Source organism: Piliocolobus tephrosceles, chromosome 10 (assembly GCF_002776525.5).
Source record: "Piliocolobus tephrosceles isolate RC106 chromosome 10, ASM277652v3, whole genome shotgun sequence".
NCBI lineage: Eukaryota > Metazoa > Chordata > Mammalia > Primates > Cercopithecidae > Piliocolobus > Piliocolobus tephrosceles.
Window position 1 is genome coordinate 130196609 of NC_045443.1, and position 23010 is coordinate 130219618.

The 23010-nt window shown below is 54.2% G+C and overlaps 2 protein-coding genes across 9 annotated transcripts in view; one reads left to right on the forward strand and one right to left on the reverse strand.

Moving 5' to 3' along the window:
* The window catches only part of P2RX2 (purinergic receptor P2X 2), a 3522-nt gene extending 2867 nt beyond the window's left edge, over positions 1-655 (forward strand). For 3 of the 8 annotated variants that reach the window (XM_026449539.2, XM_026449540.2, XM_026449541.2), the window contains one exon: positions 41-655. In XM_026449539.2, the coding sequence (XP_026305324.1) occupies positions 41-234 (194 nt within the window). In that variant the 3' untranslated portion in view covers positions 235-655. The remainder of the gene's footprint in view (positions 1-40) is intronic. The other 5 variants (XM_023196787.3, XM_023196790.3, XM_023196788.3 and 2 more) reach the window with 3 other exon arrangements.
* A 1376-nt stretch (positions 656-2031) lies between these two features.
* POLE (DNA polymerase epsilon, catalytic subunit) overlaps positions 2032-23010 on the reverse strand; it is a 66657-nt gene continuing 45678 nt past the window's right edge. Inside the window, exons 33-49 of the mRNA XM_023196783.3 lie at positions 22048-22188; positions 21619-21772; positions 21436-21542; positions 21036-21212; positions 20722-20945; positions 20356-20576; positions 19825-20029; positions 17290-17463; positions 16212-16337; positions 14152-14284; positions 12448-12640; positions 10949-11080; positions 10542-10735; positions 4377-4577; positions 3905-4030; positions 3166-3255; positions 2032-3071 (exon numbers count right to left, since the gene is read on the reverse strand). Coding sequence (XP_023052551.1) covers positions 2958-3071; positions 3166-3255; positions 3905-4030; positions 4377-4577; positions 10542-10735; positions 10949-11080; positions 12448-12640; positions 14152-14284; positions 16212-16337; positions 17290-17463; positions 19825-20029; positions 20356-20576; positions 20722-20945; positions 21036-21212; positions 21436-21542; positions 21619-21772; positions 22048-22188 — 2712 coding nt within the window. The 3' untranslated portion in view covers positions 2032-2957. The remainder of the gene's footprint in view (positions 3072-3165; positions 3256-3904; positions 4031-4376; positions 4578-10541; positions 10736-10948; positions 11081-12447; positions 12641-14151; positions 14285-16211; positions 16338-17289; positions 17464-19824; positions 20030-20355; positions 20577-20721; positions 20946-21035; positions 21213-21435; positions 21543-21618; positions 21773-22047; positions 22189-23010) is intronic.

Sequence of the window (23010 nt, forward strand, 5' to 3'; positions counted from 1 at the left end):
GGCCACTGCTCCGAGGACCAGCACCCCAGCCCTCCATCAGGCCACTGCTCCGAGGACCAGCACCCCAGCCCTCCATCAGGCCAGGAGGGCCAACAAGGGGCAGAGTGTGGCCCAGCCTTCCCGCCCCTGCGGCCTTGCCCCATCTCTGCCCCATCTGAGCAGATCACTCCTGCTTCCGAGCCTGCCCCACAAGCCTCCACGCCCACAGACCCCAAAGGTTTGGCCCAACTCTGAGCTCCTTCCCGTCACACTGGACTGCAGACCCGGCCTGGTGGGGCCAGAGACAGTCCCTGGCTAGGGACCCTGCACAGTAGACATGGGCACCTCAGTAGCAGGGCATCTCCACAAAAACTGGGCACCGCAGGGTCGCTGTGCAAGGGCTGGGGGCGCACTCTGGCCCCAGGCTTGTGCTCCACCCCGGCATACCAGCCTGACACCTCCCCCGCAGCTGGCCCCTACAGGGCTGCTCACTTCCCATCACCTCACAGCCACCTGGAACCCAAGCCAGCGAAGCTCTGAGGGGCTCTGCTCCTGGTCTTGGGCCCTGAGAACCCTCACCCCACCCCACACCACCCCACAGGTGTAACCTTGAATCTGCCCAGACTCTTCCCTTACAAGTCACAACATGCTCAGTCCAATAAACCTGTGAGCAGAACCTTCTGGCCTCATTCCTTGCGGAGAAGCATTGCGAGCCTATGAGTATGGGAGGCCAGGCCCTGCTGGCCTGGAGCTGGGCTGCACAGTGACCTTTATTATGAGTCATCTCCCCTCTAAGCAGCCTGGGAGTGTGCAAGGCACATGTCTGCCCGCCCCATGACCCTCAGTCCCCACAGCCAGCCGGGCCACGGTCAGGTCTGCCCAGGCTGGGAGTGCACCGGGACCCAGGCCCCGTCACCACCTTCACCCAGCAGGCCACCTCCTCAGTGCACTTACTTCTGACAGGGCCACCCCAGACTCCAAACCAAAGCTGGCTCATCTCAAAATGTGGGAGGACAGCATGACTCACGAAGAGAGAAATGGAAGGGAGGCAGGGACAGCTGCACGCAAGGACAACGAAAGCCCAGACTACAGCAGTGCTCAGGCCAGCGTTCATTCCTACTCCATGGGTGGGGGAAGGAATGCCAATGGGCAGGCAGGCCAGGCTGGGGTGGACGGACACCAGCCTGGGAGCGGCACTAACTGGATCAGGGCCTGTGGGTAATCTGGTTACTGCATCCTTATATGCTGCAGTGGATAGACTGGTGCCCACCAGGTGGGGGGAGGAGCCCAGAACTGAGCATCATGAAGTCGCCTGTGCCAGTGGCAGATGACATCCTGCCTCTGAAGGGAAAGCCAGTCTCAGGAGAGCACCACCACTCCCAAAGGTCAAAGGGCAGAGAAGGGCGGGGGAAGACGGCCCTGGTCTGACCTTAAAGCCTGAGTTTGGAGTCCTCACCCCAGCGCTGTGTTCAGGTGGCGAGAATACGTCTTCTCACGGGCCCCATCTCCCTTGACTATGGCCTCTCAGCCTGGGGCACCGGCCTCAGGTCACCCCACAGCCTGCACATGCTGTGTGGCTCAAAAATACCCAGCTCATTTTTGGAGAAACTGGCTCTTCTGGTTGAGCCGCTGCTTGGGAACCAGGGCCAGAGCTTCCCATTTCTGACCCCTCCACCACTGCTCAAATGCCCCCAGCCCCCAGCTGCCTCAGAGTAAACCCAGGCTGGCGGGCAGCCATGGCTGCGCCGGGCGACCCCTGGTCTTGCTAGGTGGTCTTCCTGAGGGATGACTGGCTGTCCCCTGGCCCCATCACTCCTCACTCCCTTGAGGGTTCTCCAGATTTGCTTCCAGGAATGAAGCCCAGTCAGCCAGCCTCCCTCCTCCCCTGCTTGCCCTAATTTGATTTGATCTCCACTCTGGAGGCCTCAGCACTCCTCCATCTGAGCAGGCATCAGGTTTCTCCAGGCAGGCGGCCCGAGCAGCATCCAAGGGCCAAACACATGCCCAGTGGTACCCAGTCCCCACTGTGTGCACAAACACACAGTGACAACCTAGAGAAATTTCAGTATGAAATGCAAATAAAAACAAAGTGTAGCAGCGATGGCCTCGGACAGTAGATGGCAGGGACAAACGAAGGCTGGCTCTGGGCCAAAGATGCGAGCCTCCTGGGGAGCCTGTGGGGCCCCTCCCTCCCGCGAGGCTCTCGCCTGGGGTGTCTGAATTCCCGATTTACATTTCATACTTGTTTGGTGCCCTGTGAAACTGGCCTTTCTTCTTTCTGCTTCCAGCTGGTCCTGTGTGGAGGTGAAGGACAAAGGCTGTGGTGAGCCGGAAGTGGGGTGCACAGAGGTCTTGTTTTCCTGAGGCCGATAGGGGGGTCCCTCTAGACCTGGCTCCAAATGAGCAGGGCTCAACAAGTCAAAATCCAGATTCTCACAGGTTAGGGTCCGGATTCCCAGGGAAACCAGCCCACAAACTGCTCCTGTGAGGCTGTGGGGCCAGCCCATTTCTCCATGCAAACAGGTGAGACTCCAGCCCCACCAGGGCCTTGGGAACCCATCTCCTCCCAATCTCAGGGAGCCAGAGGCCCCCAGGGGCTTTTCCTCCCTCTGGGAGGCAGGACAAAGAACTGGGGGCACCTAGAGGACTCTCCCACCCCACCAGGTGTGATGCAGGAAGCAACAGAAGCCTGGAAAAGCATTCACTGTGTAAGAAATAGCACCCAGGGCACCCGCAGCCTGGCTCATGGCCTGCTTCTGCAGGTATTCCACAGGAAGGTGGGCCTGCTCCCACTCCTTCCTGTGACGTCTGAGCTCCCTGAAAATGGTTTTCTTTGGTTTCCTCCCCATTCCCTGGCCTGGGGTCACAAGTTTGGACAGTCAGGGTGGTTAGTGGTCTGGTCACTGAAAGCATGGGGATGTGGCCTTGGCATCAGGAGGCCTGGCACGGACGCAGAGGCACCCAGGGCCCGTGGCTGGCTAACGGCCCCGCTGTGGGTTCTTCTGCAGCAGCCACTCCAGGGTTTCCAGGAGGTAAGACATGCCGTAGTGCTGGGCAATGTTCCGGAAGATTCCGATCTGTTCCATGAAGACCTGCAGGAATAAACAGGCACAGTGAGACCCCAGTCCACTCAGAGAGGAGGCCAAGGAGGCCAGGCTGAGCCGAGGCAGATGAAGGAAAGCCCACCTGGGTGTGGATGGTGAGGGCGAAGTCCCCTGCGCAGCTGCAGTACACAGGCATGCTGGTCTCCTTCACCCCGCGGCACTTCAGGCAGATCTGAAAGGGAGCAACCCCGATGGGCGCTGGCCCTCCCGCCCGGGCCAGATCTGCCTGCTGCTTCTTCACAGGCTCGCGAGACACATTCGTGGGCCCATCAGTAAGCCTTGAGCCCGTGCTGTGCGCAGCCAGCCCCTCAGTTATGAGTAAAATGCACGACCTCATCCCTCCCTGCCAGCGCCTTCCCTACACCCACCCTCGCTGTGGGTGTCCCATCCCAGACGCCCAGTCCTGAGGCCCCCTCCAGGCCGTGCTCACTCCCTCCATCCTGCAGGCCTGGACACCGTGTGCCACCACACAGCAGCTTGGTGCGTCCCCCAGCCTCTGCTCAGATGCCCCTCAGCAAGGCCTTCCTGTGGCCGAGCTGCACAACTCCCTCTTCCTCCTTTCCTTCTCTTCACACTTGGGAGCGTCTGTCTCCTTCCGCTAGAACAAAGCACCCACAAGGCCAGCTCTTGACCCAAGGCAGGTGCTCAACCAGTGTAGACAGAATAGTCCATCGGGCTCAGGCATGGACTGGTGTGCAGGGCAGGCCCTTTGGAGGACACCAGGGCATGCCTCAGGACCTGCACACACCCCGGCTCCCGGGAGCGCACAGAAACCCCCTGCGGACTCCAGGGCACACGGGTGGGCGGCAGGCACTGCTCACCAGGTCCTGCAGGGTGAAGGCCATCAGCTTCTTCTGCAGCACTTCCACCAGCATCATCTCGATGGCAGAGGAGTCGTAGGGCGCCTGACAATTGGAGCAGAGCCACTGAGGCAGGACCGCCCCATCCTAGGCAAAGCAAGAGTGCAAGAGGTCACTGGCGCAGCCTCCAGACCACAGTGCCGTGGGCAGGATCTCAGGAGAGGAAGGGGCTGTGAGAAGCGCCTGCCCAGGGGCGAGTCTCCTGAGTGCAGCTGTGCGCACTCCGGCCTCCCACCTGCACTTGAGCCCTTCCTAGAACAACATTCCGAACGTGGTATGGGGAGGCCTGGGAAGGGGCCTGTTGCCAATCCGTGTGAGTCAGAGCGGCAGCAGGTGTGACCTACAGAGCTGGGGCTGCAGAAGCCCCCAAGACACCGCAGTGCCCTCAGATGTCCTGCTCCACAGTGAAAACCCCACTGGGGCTCAGCCGCACCTCTGAGAAGGAAGAGTCTTTACACAGGTCCAGGTCGCGGCAGAAGTTACAGCTGCGGCAGATGACCTCAGGAAGCACGTAGGACCGGCAGGGGTCTCGGAACTGGGCCTCCTCGGAGAACTCGCCGACATCCACCAGGCGAAGCAGGTCTCGGTTCAGCTTATTCACCTGGTTTGTGATGTTGGTGTCCAGGGACAGCACCTGCAGAGACCACAGCCCGCATCGGGTAGGAGCTCCCGGGGCCTCCCTGCTGCTCTGTCTGGACAAGAACCCTCTGGACCTTAGGCTACAGTTTCCTGGTGTCCTTTCCTCCCTTCCTTAGTCCCTTTAGAAGCCTCAGAGAGCCGACTTCTCTACACTGGCAGTTTTCCATCAGTGAGGACAGGCTTCCCCAGGGAATTTACTAAACATTTAAGGAAGAAATGCTGCTGATTCCACACGGTATCTTTCAGAACACTGAAGAGGGAGAGCACCCAACCTATTCTATGAGGCCAGCATCACCCTGATACTATAACCAAAGACCATACAAAGGAACTATAGACCAATAACTGAGCACAGACACAAAAATGCTCAACGAAATATTAGCAAATTGAACCCGAGATAGAAAAAAAGAACACATAATCCAGAAATAGACCCACACAGATAAGTTCATTAAGTTATGGGAAAAGGTACAAAGATGATTCAATAGAAAAAGAATAGTCTTTTCAACAAATGGTTCTGGAATACAAGCATATCTTGGAGATACTGCAAGTTCGGTTTCGAACCACCTCAATAGACAAATATCACAATAAAGCAAATCACACAAATATTTTGTTTTTTTAGTGCATATAAAAGTTATGTGATTTTTGGCTCACGCTTGTTTTCTCAGTACATATAAAAGTTACGTGATTTGTGGTGGCTCACGCCTGTAATCCCAGCACTTTGGGAGGCCAAGGCAGGTGGATGACCTGAGGGCAGGAGTTCAAGACCATCCTGGCCAAAACAGTGAAACCCCACTTCTACTAAAAATACAAAAATTAGTTGGGCGTGGTGGCAGGCGCACCTGTAATCCCAGCTACCTGGGAGGCTGAGGCAGGGATTCGCTTGAACCCAGGAGGTGGAGGTTGCAGTGAGCTGAGATCGCACCACTGCACTCCAGTCTGAGTGACAGAGTGAGACTCCATCTCAAAAAAAAAAAACTAGGTGATATGTTTTTATTTTGGGACAGGATTTCGCTCTGTCGCCCAGAATGGACTGCAGTGGCGCAATCATGGCTCACTGCAGCACTGACCTCTTGGGGCTCAATTGATCCTCCCACCGCAGGCTTCCCAGTAGCTGGGACGACAGGCATGCGCCACCATGCCCAGGTAATTTTTGTAATCGTTGTAAAGATGGGTTTCGCCATGTTGCCCAGGCTGCTCTTGAACTGCTGGGCTCAAATATCCACCCGCCCTGACCTCCCAAAGTGCTGGGATTACAGGTGTCAGCCACTCTGCCCAGACAAAACTTAGGTTTACCTTATACTGTGGTCTATTAAGTGCATAACACCATTATGTCTAAAAAACAATGTATGTACCTTAATTTTTTTTTTTTTTTTTTTTTGAGGCGGAGTCTTGGCTCTGTCGCCCGGACTGGAGTGCAGTGGTCGGATCTCAGCTCACTGCAAGCTCCGCCTCCCGGGTTTACGCCATTCTCCTGCCTCAGCCTCCCGAGTAGCTGGGACTACAGGCGCCCGCCACCTCGCCTGGCTAGTTTTTGTATTTTTAGTAGAAACGGGGTTTCACCGTGTTAGCCAGGATGGTCTCGATCTCCTGACCTCGTGATCTGCCCGTCTCGGCCTCCCAAAGTGCTGGGATTACAGGCTTGAGCCACCGCGCCCGGCCTGTACCTTAATTTTAAAATGTTTTATTGCTCAGAAATGCTAACAATCATTGGAGCCTTCGGCGAGTTGCAAGCGTTTTGCTGGTGGAGAGTCTTGCCTCAATGTAAATGGCTAATGGCTGCTGACTGATCAGGGTGATACTGCTGAGCTGGGGTGGCTGTGGCAATTTCTTAGGACAACAATGAAGTTTGCTGCATCAACTGACTCTTCCTTCCATGAAAGATTTCTCTGCAGGATGTGGTGCTGTTTGATAGCATCTCACCCACAGTAGAACATCTTTCAACATTGGAGTCAGTCCTCTCAAACCCTGATGCTGCTTTGCAACTAAGTTTACGGAATATTCTCAATCCTTTATTGTCATTTCCACAGTGTTCACTTTCATCCCAAGAAACTATTTTTTTGGGCCAGGCACAGTGGTTCACGCCTATAATCCCAGCACTTTGGGAGGCCAAGGCGGGGAGATCACCTGAGGTCAGGAGTTTGAGACCAGCCTAACCAACATGGTGAAATCCTGTCTCTATTAAAAATACAAAAAATTAGCCGAGCGTGGTGGCGGGTGCCTGTAAATCCCAGCTACTTGGGAGGCTGACGCAGGAAAATCGCTTGAACCCAGGAGGCAGAGGTTGCAGTGAGCCAAGACCACATCGCTGCATTCCAGCCTGGGCAACAGAGCAAGGAGTCTCCATCTCAAAACAAACAAACAAACTACTTTATTGCTCATCCATGAAAAGCAACTCTTTATCTGTTAAATTTTGTCCTGAGATTGCAGAAATTCAGTCACATCTTCAGGCTCCACTTCTAGTCCCCTTGCTGTTTCAACATCTGCTGTCATGTCTCCCACAAAAGTCTTGAATCCTTCAAAGTCAACCATGAGGGTCAGAATCAACTTCTTCCGTACTCCTGTTGATATTTTGACCCCTTCTCCCATGAATCACCAATGTTCTTAATGGCATCCGGAATTGCGAATCCTTTCCAGGTTTTCCATTTACTTTGCCCAGTTCCATCAGGGGAATCACTAGCTATAGCCTCATAAAATGTATTTTTTGGTAATAAACCTTGAAAGTCGAAATTGCTCCTTGATCCATGGGCTACAGAAGGGATGTTGTGTCCGCAGGCATGAAAGCAACATTAATCTCCTTGTAAGTCTCCATGAGAGCTCTTGGGCGACCAGGTCAACTGTCAATGAGCAGTACTGTTTTGGAAGGAATCTTCTTCTGAGTTGCAGGCAGTGGCCTTAAAAGACTGAATGAGGACTGGCTTTGACTTAAAAGTCACCAGCTGCATCTGCCACTGACAAGAATCAGCGTGTCCTCTAAAGCCAGGTTCTGAGGCCTCCTCTCTAGCTATGAAAGTCCTAGAAGGCATCTTCTTCCAATAGAAGGCTGTTTTGTCTACACTGAAAATATGCTGTTAGTGTAGCCACCTTCGCCAATAATCCCAGACGGATCTCCTGGAGAACTCGCAGTCTCTCCACCCGCATGCACCTGCTGCCTCATTTGCCCTTTTATGTTACCGGGACGGCTTCTTTCTCTCAACCCCATGAACCAACCTCTGTCAGCTTCAAGCTTTCCTTCTACAGCCTCCTCACCTCTCAGCCTTCATGGAACTAAACAGAGTGAGAGCCTTGCTCTGGATTAGGCTCTGGCTTGAGGGGACGTTGTATCTGGTTTGATCTATCCAGAGTAACTTTCTCCATATCAGCAACAGGCTGTTTCACTTCTTTATCATTCATGTGTTCACTGGAGGAGCACTTGTAATTTCCTTCAAGAACCTTTCCTTTGCAGTTGAGTTGGCTAACTGGTGTGAGTGGCCTAGCTTTCAGCCTATCTCGACTTTTGACATGCCTTCCTCACTAAGCTTAGCCATTCCTAGCTTTTTATGTAAAGTGAGAGACGTGGGACTCTTCCTTTCACTTGAACACTTAGAGGCCATTGTAGGGTTACTAACGTACCTAATTCCAATAGTGTTGTGTCACTGTGATTGGGGAGGTCCAAGGAGAAGGGGAGAGATGGCGGAATGGCCAGTGAGTGGAGTAGTCAGGACACGGACAACATTGATTAAGTTCACTGTCTTCTATGCACACGGTTCACAGCGCCCCAAAACAATTGCCATAGAAGCATCAAAGGCTATCATGGCTGATACAATAATAGTGGAAAAGTCTGACACAGACACAGTGGGCACATGCTGTTGGAAAGACGAGACTTGCTCAACACAAGATTCCCACAAACCTTCCATTTGTAAAATACACGTAACCGCTTTGAAGCACACTAAGACAGGATACGCCTGCAATCAGATATCCCATGCAGAAATATGGACTTGGATCTACCACATGCACACTGTATAAAAATTAACTCAAATGGATCAGACAAATGTAAAACCTAAAACTTCACCAAAGAGGACAGACACAGGCACAGCAAGGAAGCCCATTAAAAAATGCCCCACAGCCGGGCGCGGTGGCTCACGCCTGTAATCCCAGTACTTTGGGAGGCTGAAGCAGGTGGATCACTTGAGGTCAGGAGTTTGAGACCAGCTTGGCCAACATGGTGAAACCCCATCTCTACTAAAAATACAAAAACTTGGCGGGCTGTAGTGGCAGGCGCCTATAGTCCCAGCTAACCTGGAGGCGGAGGTTGCAGTGAGCTGAGATCATGCCATTGCACCCCAGCCTGGGCAATGAGAGTGAATCTGCGTCTCAAAAAAAAAAAGCCCCACATTATTAGATGCCAGGGAAATGCAAATCAGAAACACAATGTGATACCACTACACACCTACTGGAATCACTGCAATTTAAAAATGCAATAATACCAAGTCCTGGTGAGGATGTGGACTGCAACTCTTGCCACACACTGCTGATGAGACCCTGACACGGTCAGAAAAGAGTTTGGCAGTTTCTTATCAACTTAAACAAACACTTAAAAGATGACCCAGCAATGCCCCTTCTGGGTTTTTAACCTCAGAGAACTGAAATTTATGTTCACACAAAAACCTCCACCTACAGAATGTTTACAGCAGCTTTGTTACTCATCACCCCAAAGTGGAAGCAACGCCAAATGTCCTTCCACAGTGAATGAAAAGCAAGCTGTGGTTTCCCACACAACGGACACGACTTGCAGCAGAAAGGAAGGGGTTCTGCTACACACGAGAGCGTGGATGAACCAACTGCACGTGTGTTTTGCTAAGAAGCCAGATCCAATGCTGCACAGTATATGCCTCTCCTCATGTGACGCTCTGGAAGAGAAAACAAACAGGGAAGGAGGACACACCAGTGGCTAACGGGGTGTCAGGTGAGGAGGGCAGCGAGGGAAATGTCGTCGGGGGCACTATCCTGTATCCTGCTGATGGGGGCGCAATTCCATTCATCTAGGAAAAATCACACAACTGCACGCCACAGAGTACATTTTACTGTATGTAAATTATACCTCAATAAAAATGAATTTAAAGCATGTAAAAGTCAACAAAGGAATTAAAATGGTCAGCTAAAAACACTTCTTCACCACAACTAGACCTTGAGGCCGTCACGTGATCTCCAGCGTAACCTTAGCCGTGTGTGAGATGCAGTTTGCTGGGAAGGCTGAGTGAGGAAATGGGCAGTGAAACGCTCTGCTCTTTAAGGGCTGACACCCGTGGTCGTTATCTGGTAACATTATCCCTCTTGGACTCAGCCTGCCTTTCCCAGAAAGGCCTCAGCATCCGAGCAAGCTCTCATCTCATCAGCTCTGGGTCCTGATCCAGCCTACTGGTCTCCGGTGACCCATACTCCCAGCCGGTGGTACTGGGTGCTCGGCTGTGCCTTCACCAACACACCAAGCTCATCCCCCAGGGCCTTTGCATCCTCCCTCCTCCTGCACCTGGTCCCAGCGTCCCTTACAGGCACCGTCCCCATAGCACCTGCGCCTCTGAATGGCCCTCTCCCTTCTCGGGTCAGCTGGCAGCAGGCAGGCCCCATGAGGCAGGGCCTTTCCTGTCTTGCTCACACCTGAGCACAGAAGCCTCAACTATGGCTGCATGTGACAGGGGCATGATAAATGTTGGTGGAATGAACAAGTAACTTACACCTGCTCCTCACCTTGCACACACTGGCACCCTGACCCTACATGGGTAGGTACCTCCCCCTTGCACACGTGGAAGCCTCATCCTGCATTAACATCCTTCCCATGCACAGGTATGTCGGTGTCCTTACCTTGCACACATACTCTAGCACGTTCACGGTGCACGCGTTACAGCCTCACCTTGCACACATTAACATTCCTGCCTTACGCATGTATGTTGGTGTCCTCTCCTCACAAGCACACTGGCACCCTCACCTTGCACACGTATTTGATGAACTCCAGAGCAGGGTTATTGAGCAGCAAGTGGGAACCAGGGAGGACAGGAAACATCTCTGAGAGCTCAGTGGAGTTCCGAGAGCCTGTGACTTTCTTCTGAATCTTCTGAGTGATGGTGAAGAAGCTCTGAGTGAGTTCATTTGCGACATAATCCTGAGAGAAGGTGATCATTCCTGGAAGTATGACGATGCTGAGGGAGGAATCTGGGACCCATCTGGCACCAGGGACCTCCCACCTGGGGGACTGGCACCGGGGACCTCCCACCTGGGGGACTGGCACCGGGGACCTCCCACCTGGGGGACTGGCACCGGGGACCACCCGTGGCACACAGAGGGGTTAGGTAATTGGCACAAGGCAGTGGCCTCGAGAGACAAAAGACTGCTCACCGGGAAGGGCTCCAGCCGCCCCCTCGGCCTCCTGGGAGAGCTGGCTGGCCCCCCTCCTCCTCACGGGGGTGCTCCCTGGAGCACTACGCCTCAGCCCGTCCTTCATGCAGTGGTACACGGCCACAATGTACGCTGTGGAGAGGCACATACACCACCAGCCCTGAGTCAGGCTGTTGTGAACACCCTAGAATCTGAGGGGGCCCATGGCTGGTCAGATCGCCTCACAGATAAGGCTAAAATGTCATTGTTAATAATTTTATTTGTGGCCTTTAGATGAGCTAAAAGTCAATTAGATAAGTGAGAAGTGGAAATGAGAAGAAACACTAGCTGACACTCGAGTTCATTACCAGAGAGAAAACTGGATAAATGAGGCCATGCACACTAACCCTCTCACTGGATAGTATGTGAAAAACAGGGCCCCTGGCGTCAGCAAGCTTCTCCAAAAACTCCTCCGGGCCTGTCACCCAGCACTTACCGTTGTTTTTCTTTTTTTTCTGAGACAGAGTTTCACTCTTGTTGCCCAGACTGGAGTGCGATGGCACAATCTCGGCTCACTGCAACCTCCACCTCCTGGGTTCAAGCGATTCTACTGCCTCAGCTTCCTAAATAGCTGGGATTACAGGTGTGCGCCACCACACCCGGGTACTTTTTGTATTTTTAGTAGAGATGGGGTTTTACCATGTTAGCCAGGCTGGTTTCAAACTCTTGACCTCACGTGATCCACCCACCTCAGCCTCCCAGTGTTGGGATTACAGGCGTGAGCCACTGCGAGCAGCTGACCCAGAACTTTTCAAGAGACTTAGAAAGTTGCAAGAGAGAACTGAGAAAGTTAAAGACTCAAGGACAAGTAGACAAAAATATAAAATGATCATCAATGAAGGCCTCTGTGACTGCATCCGCCTGTGTGCTCAGCACACCCTGCTGTTTTAACCGAGAAGGTCTTTAACTTCGGGCTCTGAACTACAAACAGTGCTTCCTCGACACACTTTGTCTGCACACTAACCTGCATAGCTTGATTTGCAAACTCTAAGCCTACAGACCCAAACCAAGGCACAAGAACTTCCCCACCAGAAAGGCAGGCCTCACAGACCAGCCAGGGGGCAGCTGACCTGACCCAGGGGTTTATCTTCAGCTACTGAACATGCACCCATACCAATGTTCCCTGGGAATGTACGTGACTGAGTTACTGAGTCAGATGGCAGGAGCAGAGATAGGAAACCCCTCAATGACACGGCCAGGGGCAGCCGCTCCCCATGGAGTTTCCTGAGAGAGCGAGGGATGGAGGGAAGACAGTCACCCCACTCCGGGTCCTTCAGTGGAACATGCCTGGAGCCGGGAGAGGAGGCTCCTTGGCTCACAAAGTCCCAACTGCTGGGCACGCTCCGCCCAATCCGATTTTTCCACTGTCTCCCTTCTTGCAATACCATGGCACAGGAGCCACATCTACTAACCCTGAGTCCCTCTGGTGGAGGCTGTGCAGCCCTGGGCTCTGGGCTCACCTGAAACAATCATGAGGAAGTAGCTCTGGCAGGAGGCTGCCTGTGGCAAAAACTGCAAAATGTTCCAGTTGTTTTCCAGTGAATCTTCCACGCTGCATTCCTCCGCATCTTCCTCCTCCTCCCCATTTCTTTCCTCCTCATTGTCCTCATTTTCCTGCTCATCCTCTGCTCCCTGCACTTTCTGTGAGTCTTGCTGTAACACAGAGACAAGGCGGCTGTGTTTGTACCATCGCAGCCTCGTAGAGGGGTAGGATGCCACAGTGAAGGCTCCTCCAACCTGTGTCCATCTGCCCCATTTGACTAGAGGCCTTCCCCATAGTCACTGTGTCTCCGGGAGCCTGTGTGAATCCCACAGGGTGGCTCCCAGTACAGAGCGCTTTGTGGGAAGTGCCTGGGGCACAGAAGTGCTCGTGACCTGGGACTGCGAGCTTCACTCTGCTCTGTCAGGGTTCACTTTAATTATTGAACTTTCACCCCTCAAGGACGAAAGAACCAGTCAGAGATTCCCAGAGACTGCTCTCTCCTCTGAGTCCATGAATCTCCTGGGACGGCACGACCCCATCACAGACCCAGCCTCACGTGCAGCCTGCGTTCATGCCACTGCACCGTCCATGTCTGTGTAGACACTGAAACCCACTGCCACCTGCCCTGACCATACGCTGATCCCCTCCTCAGAGCTGTCTATACCACCTGCGTTTCTACCCTCCCATTTTCTTCTGAATCCCTTTAATCAGGGTTTGTTCCCCAACTCCAACTGGAATTGCTCCCATCCAGGTATCCTGGGCAGCCTTGGCTTCATCCTGCCAGCTCTCAGAAGTGTCTGCCTCCTTACAGAAGGGCTTTCCCTCTGACATCTGAGCCCCTGGCCCCCATACCCACAGCTTCCTCTCAGTCCTCTGTAAGGATCCCCGTGGAGGACACAGGCCTCCTCTCAACACACCCAGCCACTCTCTGGCCACTCCTGCACCAGCTAACCACCCACGTCTCAACCTTGCAAACGCCGTGAGTCCCAACCAGACGTGACCCCTTCCCCACACTGCTCCTGACAGCCACCTCTACTCACCCATAGCCTGGCCCACACCTGGGCATTTGCCCACATCCCATCTGCTGGTCCCTTGGCTCTACTTCAAAGCCCACCCAGGCCATTCTCACCAACCTCGCTGCCCAGCATCTCCCTGGCACGGGCACTAACTGGCTTTACCCGCCTGTGCCCTCCGATGGTGGGTTATCCACATGGGGCCAAGAAAGCTCCAACATCGCCCACACAGAACCTCCCATCCCCATGAAAGCCGAGGCCCTGCCCTGCCACGCCCAAGTTGCCTGGCCTTGCCAGCTCTCTGCCTGCATCTGCAATCACTGCTCCAGTGACCTGTGCTTTGCCTCCCTGGTGCCCACTCACTGGAGGTGCCTTATGCACGCACGACTCCAGGCGCTTCATCAGCTCTGGGATTCCCTGTCACCACCTCACGGGCCTCCACCTCCCTGTGGCCCACGGCAAGCCCTGCCCTCACCAGGGCCGACGCCACACTCCACACTGATGTGCTTGTCTACACATGGGGCCTCCCCATGTTCATGAGGGCAGGATGCAGTTGCAGTGTCTGCTGCCACACAGCCAGGCCTGCCGGGGTCCTGAGCACTCAGCACTTGCTGCAGGAAGGAACGTGGCCCCCAAAGCTGGCTCGTGCCACACTGCAGCTCTCTTACCAGTCCACAGTGAACACGAGATGAAACTTTTCCTTTGATTCCGCCATAGTTAGATGGATCCATCCAGAGAAGAAATTCCCAGCATCGAGAAAAAGAAATTGTCAAAGAATGGAAGATCTCCTTAGCATGGATGCTGTAGAGGAAGCATTGAAGACACTGCTTAAATGAAATCCACCTTGTTCTCAACTTTCCTTTTTTTCCTCTTGTATCTATCTGTACCCTCCACTTACTTAACATTGAATCTGAAAGTTCATTCAGATCACATCATACCTCAGGCTTCCTAGGGAAACGCAGTAAGAGTAAAACTAAGGAGGTCCACCAGGCCCCTGGGAGCTGGCACCACAGAGAGCTGGGTGCCTCCTCGTGCTGGGGACAGCCCACAAGGCGTTCTGCCTCTGCTCCCGGCCTCAGGTGACCTGCAGCTTCAGGTAACCAACCACAGTGCTTCCCACTGCCAAGTTCTTCTAAACTATCGTCATCCTTGTCACTCCTCAGTTAAGCCTCACTAGGGCTGACCCACTCCTCTGCGAGTTAGATCCATTTAAGGAAAAAAAAAAAAAAAAAAAGAACCAGCCAGGCACAGTGGCTCATGCCTGTAATCCTAGCACTTTGGGAGGCTGAGGCAGGAGGATCGCCTGATCTCAGGAGTTCAAGACCATCCAGGCAACGTGGCAAAACCCTGTCTCTATAAAAAAATGCAAAAATTGGCTGGGCATGCTGGCATGCACCTCTAGTCCCATCTACTCAGTGGGCTGAGGTGGGCAGATAGCTTGAGCCCAGAGGTTGAGGCTGCAGTGAGCCATGATTGCACCACTGCACTCCAGCCTGGGTGACAGAGCAAGACCCCATCTCTTAAAAGAAAAAACAAAAACCAAAAAAGAAGGAAGAATAAACAAAGAAAGAAAGGAAGGAAGGAGGAACACCCTAAATCACAGTTTTAAAACGCAGGTGAGTAGCCCACACTGCACCTCCTGCAGGAGAACTTTATGTTCTCCCTAACTCTGCTCTCCGCGCTAAGGGAGAATGGCAGCCTGTTTCCTGACATGAGCAACCCTGGCCTCCTCAGGTACAGGGCACCCCTGGAGCTGCCCATGGCCAGTGTGGGGAGAGGCACATCCTTCCCATCATCTCAGCCACGCTCTGAAATACAATTCTAGCCCAAGTCAGCTCTCCCAGGCACACAGCATGACCACTGACCATCAAGGCTCATCTTGGATAGACATAAGGGGCCACAGTGGGTCTGCAGGAGGACAACGGTGGTTTTGGGTTTGAGATTAATCCATTGCATATGGTTTGATTAGGAATGAAAGTCTTATAAGCTCTACCTTCCTACTTCTCAGTGACCTGTTATCAATTTAGTGTCAGTCTTTTCTGCAGCACCCCCAGATGCTGCCCCTATAACCATGCAAAGACCAGACCCATGCAGACACTCTAGGCCTCCACGAGCAACTCCTCTGAGCTCAGAAATGGCTGCATTCATCCCCAGGGTGAGTGCACCTGGGAGGGAGCTTCCTACTAACAATTGAACAAAAGGAGCTGGTGGAGATTTTCTGTTGCTTTGTCTTCTATTTAGATTTAAATAGTGCCGAGTGTGTGAGAAGCAGAGCAAGGCCCACGAGGGAACCTCAGGAACATGGCCCGGAACGCAGGAAGTCAAAACCACAACACCAGGCTCTGACAGCTGAGAGCTGTGCACACTTGAGCACCTGGGAACCACACCACTCCCACTCGCCAACACGGACGTCTATGAAAGGTTGCCCGTCAACACTTATAGGGTGCACATATTCAAGGCACCTTGAATCTGTGTCTCCCATGGGGAAAAAAACAAACAAAAAACACTCAACTCAAGCTGCACAACTGCGTGGCCTCTGATCTGCTACAGCACACGGGTGGCAGTAACCCCCTTTTCACGCTGCTCTGGGTTTACCATGGTGAGTCGTGTGCTTTGTGCTTCTAAGGACCTCCCAGTCCACCCAGGAGGACAGCTGGCACCTCAGGGGGTCATTTTAGCACCCCTCTCAAAGCCACAGTGCTGCGTCACCAGGACCAGCCAGCCGCACCTGCTGGTGATGTACTCCACATAAGCGATGGCATCTTCCACATGGCGCTTCTTTGTACACAGGATGATGCGGTTGAAGTTGGCGTAGACGACTGACGACCCCAGGCGCTTGAACTCAGCGATGAGCCTGTGGAGCAAGTTTAGAGTCCGTGGTGGAGACGCCACAGCCGTGGAGAGCCGGAGGGCACCCAGAAAATCCATAAGGGAAAAGAGCTGAGGGTCCTGAAGCAGAAAAGCCTCCGATACACTAGAACCCAAAAGCCAATGAAGAACAAAGATTTCTGCACGGCAAAATCCACCACAAACAAAGGCAAAAGATAAGCAAAAACAGGAATAAATTGCAAATTCTTATCATAGAAAAATGGCAACTTTTTGTATGGAGACAACTCATTTGATGTTCAATAAGAGAAAAACCAACAAAGCTACAGAAAACTAGACAAAGGACTAGAAGAGAAAATTCGACTTCATTCATTACAAAAATCCTAAGTTAAGATTGCACCGAGAAGCACTTTTATCCTAGCAAGCTGGGTAATAATCCCCGGCCACGTTGGTGAGGCACGGCCAGGGAAGAAGTGTCCACAAGGGCCCTCTGTGGGGCCGCTCTCGTGAAGTCCATCAAATCAGCATTCATCCCCTGAGTTATAACACCTGTGAGGCCTGCAACAGGGCTACGCCCCAGAAGTTACCCCAGGATCTATCTGTGTGAGCTCATGCATGAAGCCTCTCACTGATTTGCTATTTGTAATGACGGCACAAGGCTGGAAAGGGGCTAAATGATCTCCAAGGCATATTTTCACTAAAACGAGCAAGGCACACAGCAATACACTGTGCAGCAGGACTTGTGCAGGAAAGGGGCAGGAGTGGGGGTGCCACCTAGCGTTCTCTGCAGGATGTGCAGGTGATGCGGCAGCAGCAGCTGCGTGTTTCTCTGGGATCCTTTGAAGATCGTTATGCTCCACAAACCCAGAAATAGACTACTTATCCCAGAGGCACTGGCTGGCCACGTCTCTGGTTCTGGAGAGTAAGGGAGCAGCCCAGCTGAGGATGAGGAGGATGGCCCAGGGAGGAGGAGCACTCACTGCAGGAAGAGCTTCTTCATCATGTTGTGGAGCGTGCGGTGCAGGGCGGGGTCGTGAAGCAGAGAGGATGGTGACCGAAGCCAGCGGTAGAAGTGCATCACCTGGTTGTCTGCGTAGATGTTGTGGTACTGGGTGATCTCCTTCACCCAGCCCACGACCATGCTCTTCAGGATCCTGAAAGAGAAGTGCAGGACACACTCGTACCCTCAGCCTCCCATGCTGCCGCCACGCGGGACACTCCAGCTGAAATGGGCACAGGTTTTCCCTACATGGCTGGGTCCAAATCCGTCACTGTCACCTCCCCTTCTCACTGTCCCCACCTTAAGTCACTGTTCAAATTTCATCCCTTCACCTTCATGCCTCATCTGTTTCTTTCCAGTTCATTCCTGAAACTAGCTCAGGCTTTGCCACATCCCTCAACACAACCCAAACTCTGTGTGTTCTGAAGCAGGATGGGAGGGCAGTACGGTACGGGGCAGCAAGTGTGTGACGGGCTGGGGCCCCTAACAGGAAGGACACAGCAAAGCCACTGCCTACACATCAGAACACACTAGGCCAGATGCAGTGGCTCACGCCTGTAATCCCAGCACTTTGGAGGTCGAGGTGGGTGGATCATCTGAGGTCAAGAGTTCGAGACCAGCCTGGCCAACATGGTGAAACCCCGTCTCTATTAAAAATACAAAAATTAGCTGGGCTGGTGCACGCCTGTAATCCCAGCTACTTAGGAGGCTGAGGCAGGAGAATCGCTTGAACCCAGGAAGAGGAGGTTGCAGTGACCCGAGATGGCACCACTGCACTCCAGCCTGGGTGACGGAGCAAGACTCTGACTGAAAAAACAAAAACAAACCAGAACAAAACACCACCATACCCACATGGCCCCGGTCAGTCAGAGACAAGAACGGAGAGGACTCTTTCCCGCCCAGCAGGCTGGACCCTGCCTTCCTGCCACTTCCTTTAAATGAACCATTCAGGCACTTGCCCGTGAACTAACACATGCCTACACCCCGTTCTCTCCCGGCCAGCTGCCCTGGGCACTCTCCCTGTGCCTGCCTTGCATGGCCCTGGGAGGGAGGATGGCTTTCCTACTCACGGCACCTCCCTGCCCAGGAGATGTAAGGAACGCATCTTTGCGCTTACTCCCTATTGCGGTGGTGACGGATTTGGTGCCTTCCCTCTGAAGAGGCAGGGGCTGCCCTGGGCTGGGTCTTCCCTACCACGCTAGGGGGAACACAAGGCTGGGCCCACACACCGAAGCAATGGTCAGGCAAGTGGGACCTAGACACAGGTCACACAAAAGCCACAAGGGCGTGTCCCAGTGTAAACAAGTTTCCTGTGGTGGGGCGCCCTGGTCACAGGCCAGATAGCTAGGCATTGGGCAGTGCACTGTACACGCCCCGTCCGACCCCCTTCACTTCCCGTAGGGCAGAGATGCCAGCCGCTCTGGTACTGGAACCCCAATTCAGCTAAAGGGTTCCAAAACTGCACGTCACCCTACTGAAGTGGGAACTTCAATGGGGTCAAGAACAGAATGTTACAAGAGAACCTACAGAGGTCCAAGTCCTATTCCTAAAACTCCTTTCCATCACCAACTCTTCAACAATCCAGGAAACCCCACGTTCCCCAGAGCGGCGGTTTGGGGATCTGTCGTTGGACTCCATCTACCTCTCAGGCCTGGCCTACCGTCTCTCTGCTAAGACCCTGCTCCGGGCTCCCAATGCCTCCCTGCCTCTTTCCACCAGTCCTCTCCCGGCCTCATTTCCCAGCTCTGACATGCTCCCTCTCCCCTTCTGTATGGAGTCATTAAAACTACGGCTGAGTACAGGCTCTAGAATTAAAAAGACTTGTTTCTGAGTGCCAACCCTTCCATTTGTTTGTGGTATGACCACAAAGTCAGCCCCTCTGACCTCAGTTTCCTCATCTGAAAAATGGACAATAACCGCTCCCCGTCCCTGGGCTGCTGTGGGGACAGAGGCAGAATGTGGAGTGCTCGGCCCACCTCCTGGTACACAGCAAGCGTTCCCCAGTATGAATCACCACTGGTGGGTACTGCGAGTAGCTGCTCTCAACCACGCTCTCCACAGCAGACCGACAGCTCCTGACCCTCAACCACACCCTCTGAGGCAGAATGACGGCTCCAGACCCTCAATCATGACCTCCGTGGCAGAACAATGGCTCCTGACACCTAAGTGCCGATGCCTCGCACATCATACTCAGTAGAGCCGGCTGGAGATCCCTGTGATGTACCTTTGGTCACATCGAAAAGCGGCCCTGGTTAGAAAGGCTCTTTGTGTGAAGTACCTCTGGCCACAGGGAGGTCAGAGGCAGCACATGGAACAGTCGCCAGGGACCAGGCTGGACCCACATGGTGGTAAAGACAACAGACTGAAGATGGGAAACTCGCCGCAGTGGTCTCTGGCTCTGCCATTAAGACTAAGGGAAGCCCAAGGGACACCATCTTAGACCTTAGCTTTCTAAATTAAGGGCAAAGGATAAGACCCTTCTCTTAGTAACACTCCTTCCCGGAAAGCGTGGCACCTGAAGGTGTTAGAGCACAGGGCTGTCTCATCGTAGCTGGCTGGGGCACTGGCAGCCTGACCGCCCGTGATCATGTCCTCCAGGGAGGCCTGCTGGATCACGTCGAAGCTGATCCCCATGCTGTCAGCCCCCTCCATGTCGTTGACGTGGTGAGACTGGAGGATGGTGTTGACGGCCAGGTTCTGAAGGTCCAGCTCCACACACACTGTACAGGAAGAGGCCATGCTCAGCCAGTATCCTGCCAGCTCCCGCACCACCAGCCCCCTGGGCCTGACTCCAGCCACCACCACCCCGAGAACCAGCATCAGACCTGCCCACACCCATCCTCACACCTGCCAGGCTATTCAGATTCCCGAGGGCACAGGAGGCCCCACCTGGACCTTGACCCCAGGACTGTCTCCTGCAGCTTCAGCTCTGACCGGCGAGGTTGAGCTCTGAGCCCATCCTCGGGCACTGTTGCCTTGAGAAGATGTCACAGAATGGCAGAAACACCAGTCAGGTCTCGTGGACCTCGCCCTCCTGCCCACTTACCTGTGGAGTAACAGCCTGAACTGTTGATCTCAACAGTGGCTTGGTCATCAAACTCCATGACAAGGCAGTTGTCGTCAGCCTCCTTTCCACCCAGGTCAGGGCGGGCCGTAGGGGATAGCCAGAGCAGGTGGTTGTGGCGATGGAGATGGCGGGCAAAGAAGAGGTCGGAGCCGAACGTGGAGATGTCCTCTGGCAGGTTCCCGATGGGAATGTGAAAGTACCTGCACCGGTGCACAGGTCAGCACTGAGGCACAGGTTGGCGCCGGGGCACAGCTCAGTGCCAGGGCACATTGCCGGGTCACAGAGACCGCCGAGGCCGGCTCTGCCTGGGGACCACTAGGCCCACGGTGACAGTGCTGCGCTCACCTGCTCATCTCAAAGGCCTGTGACAGGCAGGTGTCCAGGTTGAGGTAGTGCCGGATCATGCGCCGGGCTCCATGGCGCTGCCAGTCCAGGACCCCATAGTTGATCTTGTCGGCCACACAGATAGGTACCAGCGGGAATTCCTCCAAGACAGGAATCTCACTGGCCAGCCTCTTCAGCTCCCAGCTGGACTGAACGGCGATGAGCGTGGGCCCCCGGCGCTCCTCCTGGGTCAAGGCAAAATGGAAGAAAAGACCCAGGTGGACCCAGCCTCAACGGAGAGGGGACTCACACAGCAGGATCCCAACCACCCTCACCTTGTAGGCGAGCAGGGATCGCTGGATGGCTCTGCAGATGGTCTTCAGGTCAGTTTCTGCCCGAACTTCGAAGGTGTGTTTGGGGGGTGGCAGGAGCTCAGGGCCCACCTTCTCCAGGAGGAGGCCATGCTCTGCTGAGTACAGGGCGCCAAGGTTGGGCATCTGGTTGCTGCGCACCTAGACAAACGCAGACCGTGTCAGCCTCACCCTGTGTGGAAGTGGGGGCAGCCCTGGGGCAGACTCCACCACTGCCATGGCACTGCCAATTCAATCACGACAGGCACTCATGAGCAAAGGCCCTTGAGGACAAGACCTGGAGGGCCTGGGCACCCTGGGAGAAGTCCTCCTTCCCCAGACCCTGCTCCAACCAATGTGCTGCCATGGAGGGCCCAGGACTCACAGTGTCCAGCACAAAGACGGACGCCCTGCGCTGTGAGGGGATGAAGATCCCGAAGAGCGCTTTGTGGCCCTGTGCATGGTGGTACAGGTAGATATGGCGGATGCTCCCTGCAGAAGGAAACAAGACCGTCACCCCAGATGTCTGGGAGGCAGGCACACGGTGGGCGGCGGGTGCAGGCCATACCTGGTTCCAGGTAGCTGAACTGGGCCAGAGAGCGCATCTCCAGGTGCTCAAGAGCAAAGGTCTCTGCTTCCCAGCCCGAAAGGTGCCTCACCAGCTGTTTATTGACCACACACACACAGCCCAGGTGCACCAGGGCCCGGAACAGTAACGGAACCTGGAAGAGGTGGGCAGACAGGCTGGCAAGGGCTGGATGGGGGGGCTCTGGCTGCCCACGTGACTCCTGCCTGGGATGTGGCTGTGCCCCTGCAGCTGCCCGGCCCACTGCCCACAGGTCACCTCTGGCAGAAACCCTGCTGATACCCACCTCACCTGTGGGCACGCGTCCACAATCACTGCTGTTTCCCAGCCCACACCCTGGGTGGGTCTCTTTCCTCTATTCCACCCTGCTGGAGCCTCCCCCAGTTCAGCCGAGGGCGGCTGGGGAGTCACCTGAGTCTCATACACGCCCTCGATGTCTGGCGCTGACAGCTCAGCGTTGACCTCGTTGATGTGCTCCTGGTACATGTCCTCCGGCACTGAATACTCATAGAGATTGTAGACCACATTGGAGCGAGGAAGGACCCGATTTACCTGGTGAGAACACAATGATGATATCGTCACAGGGCGTAGGTGGTAATGTCTGTGGTGCACATACATGCACAGGCTGTTCCGAGACCTAGGACTTCCAGTGCCCCTAACGATGGGATACACCCACCATGCCACAGTCCACCTTTGTCAATGATGACAACTAGAAACTCTGGACGTAATTTTTATGTTATTGATTTATTTTTCACGAACAGGGTCTCACTGTACTGCCCAGGCTGGAGTGCAGCAGTGTGATCACAGCTCACTGCAGCCTCCAACTGCTGGGCTCAAGCGGTCCTCCAGTCTCAGCCCCCTGAGTAGCTGGGACAAGGAACACACCACCACGGGTGGCTTTCTCATTTTTCTGTAGAAAGGAGGCTTCACTATGAGGCCTAGGCTGGTCTCAAACTCCTGGGCTCAAGCAATCCTCCCACTTCAGCCTCCTGAATCGCTGGAACTGCAGGTGTGAGCCACTATGCCTGGCCTCTGGATGCAATTTTGAAAAGCAACCTGCAGCCTCTGAGAATAGACAAGAGCTCTCAGAATATAGCAGAGTCAACACTGGTCTGGGGAGGCTCCCAGTTCATCTTCCTCCATTCTCTCATGGGTTTAACCTGAGGTTGTAGATGGCAAAAACTGAGATAAATCACATTTTCCTAGTCAGAAGAATGGAAAGAGAGCCCCTGGGGAAGCCAGAGTATGTGCATGGGGAACTGGGGAAGTCCGGGAGAGCTGGAGAGGTGGCACCCTAGCTTCCTGCATGGCGGGCGGGGGAGTCCTGGAGAGGGGAGCTGGAGAGAGGCACCCTAGCTTCCTGTTGGGGGGGCT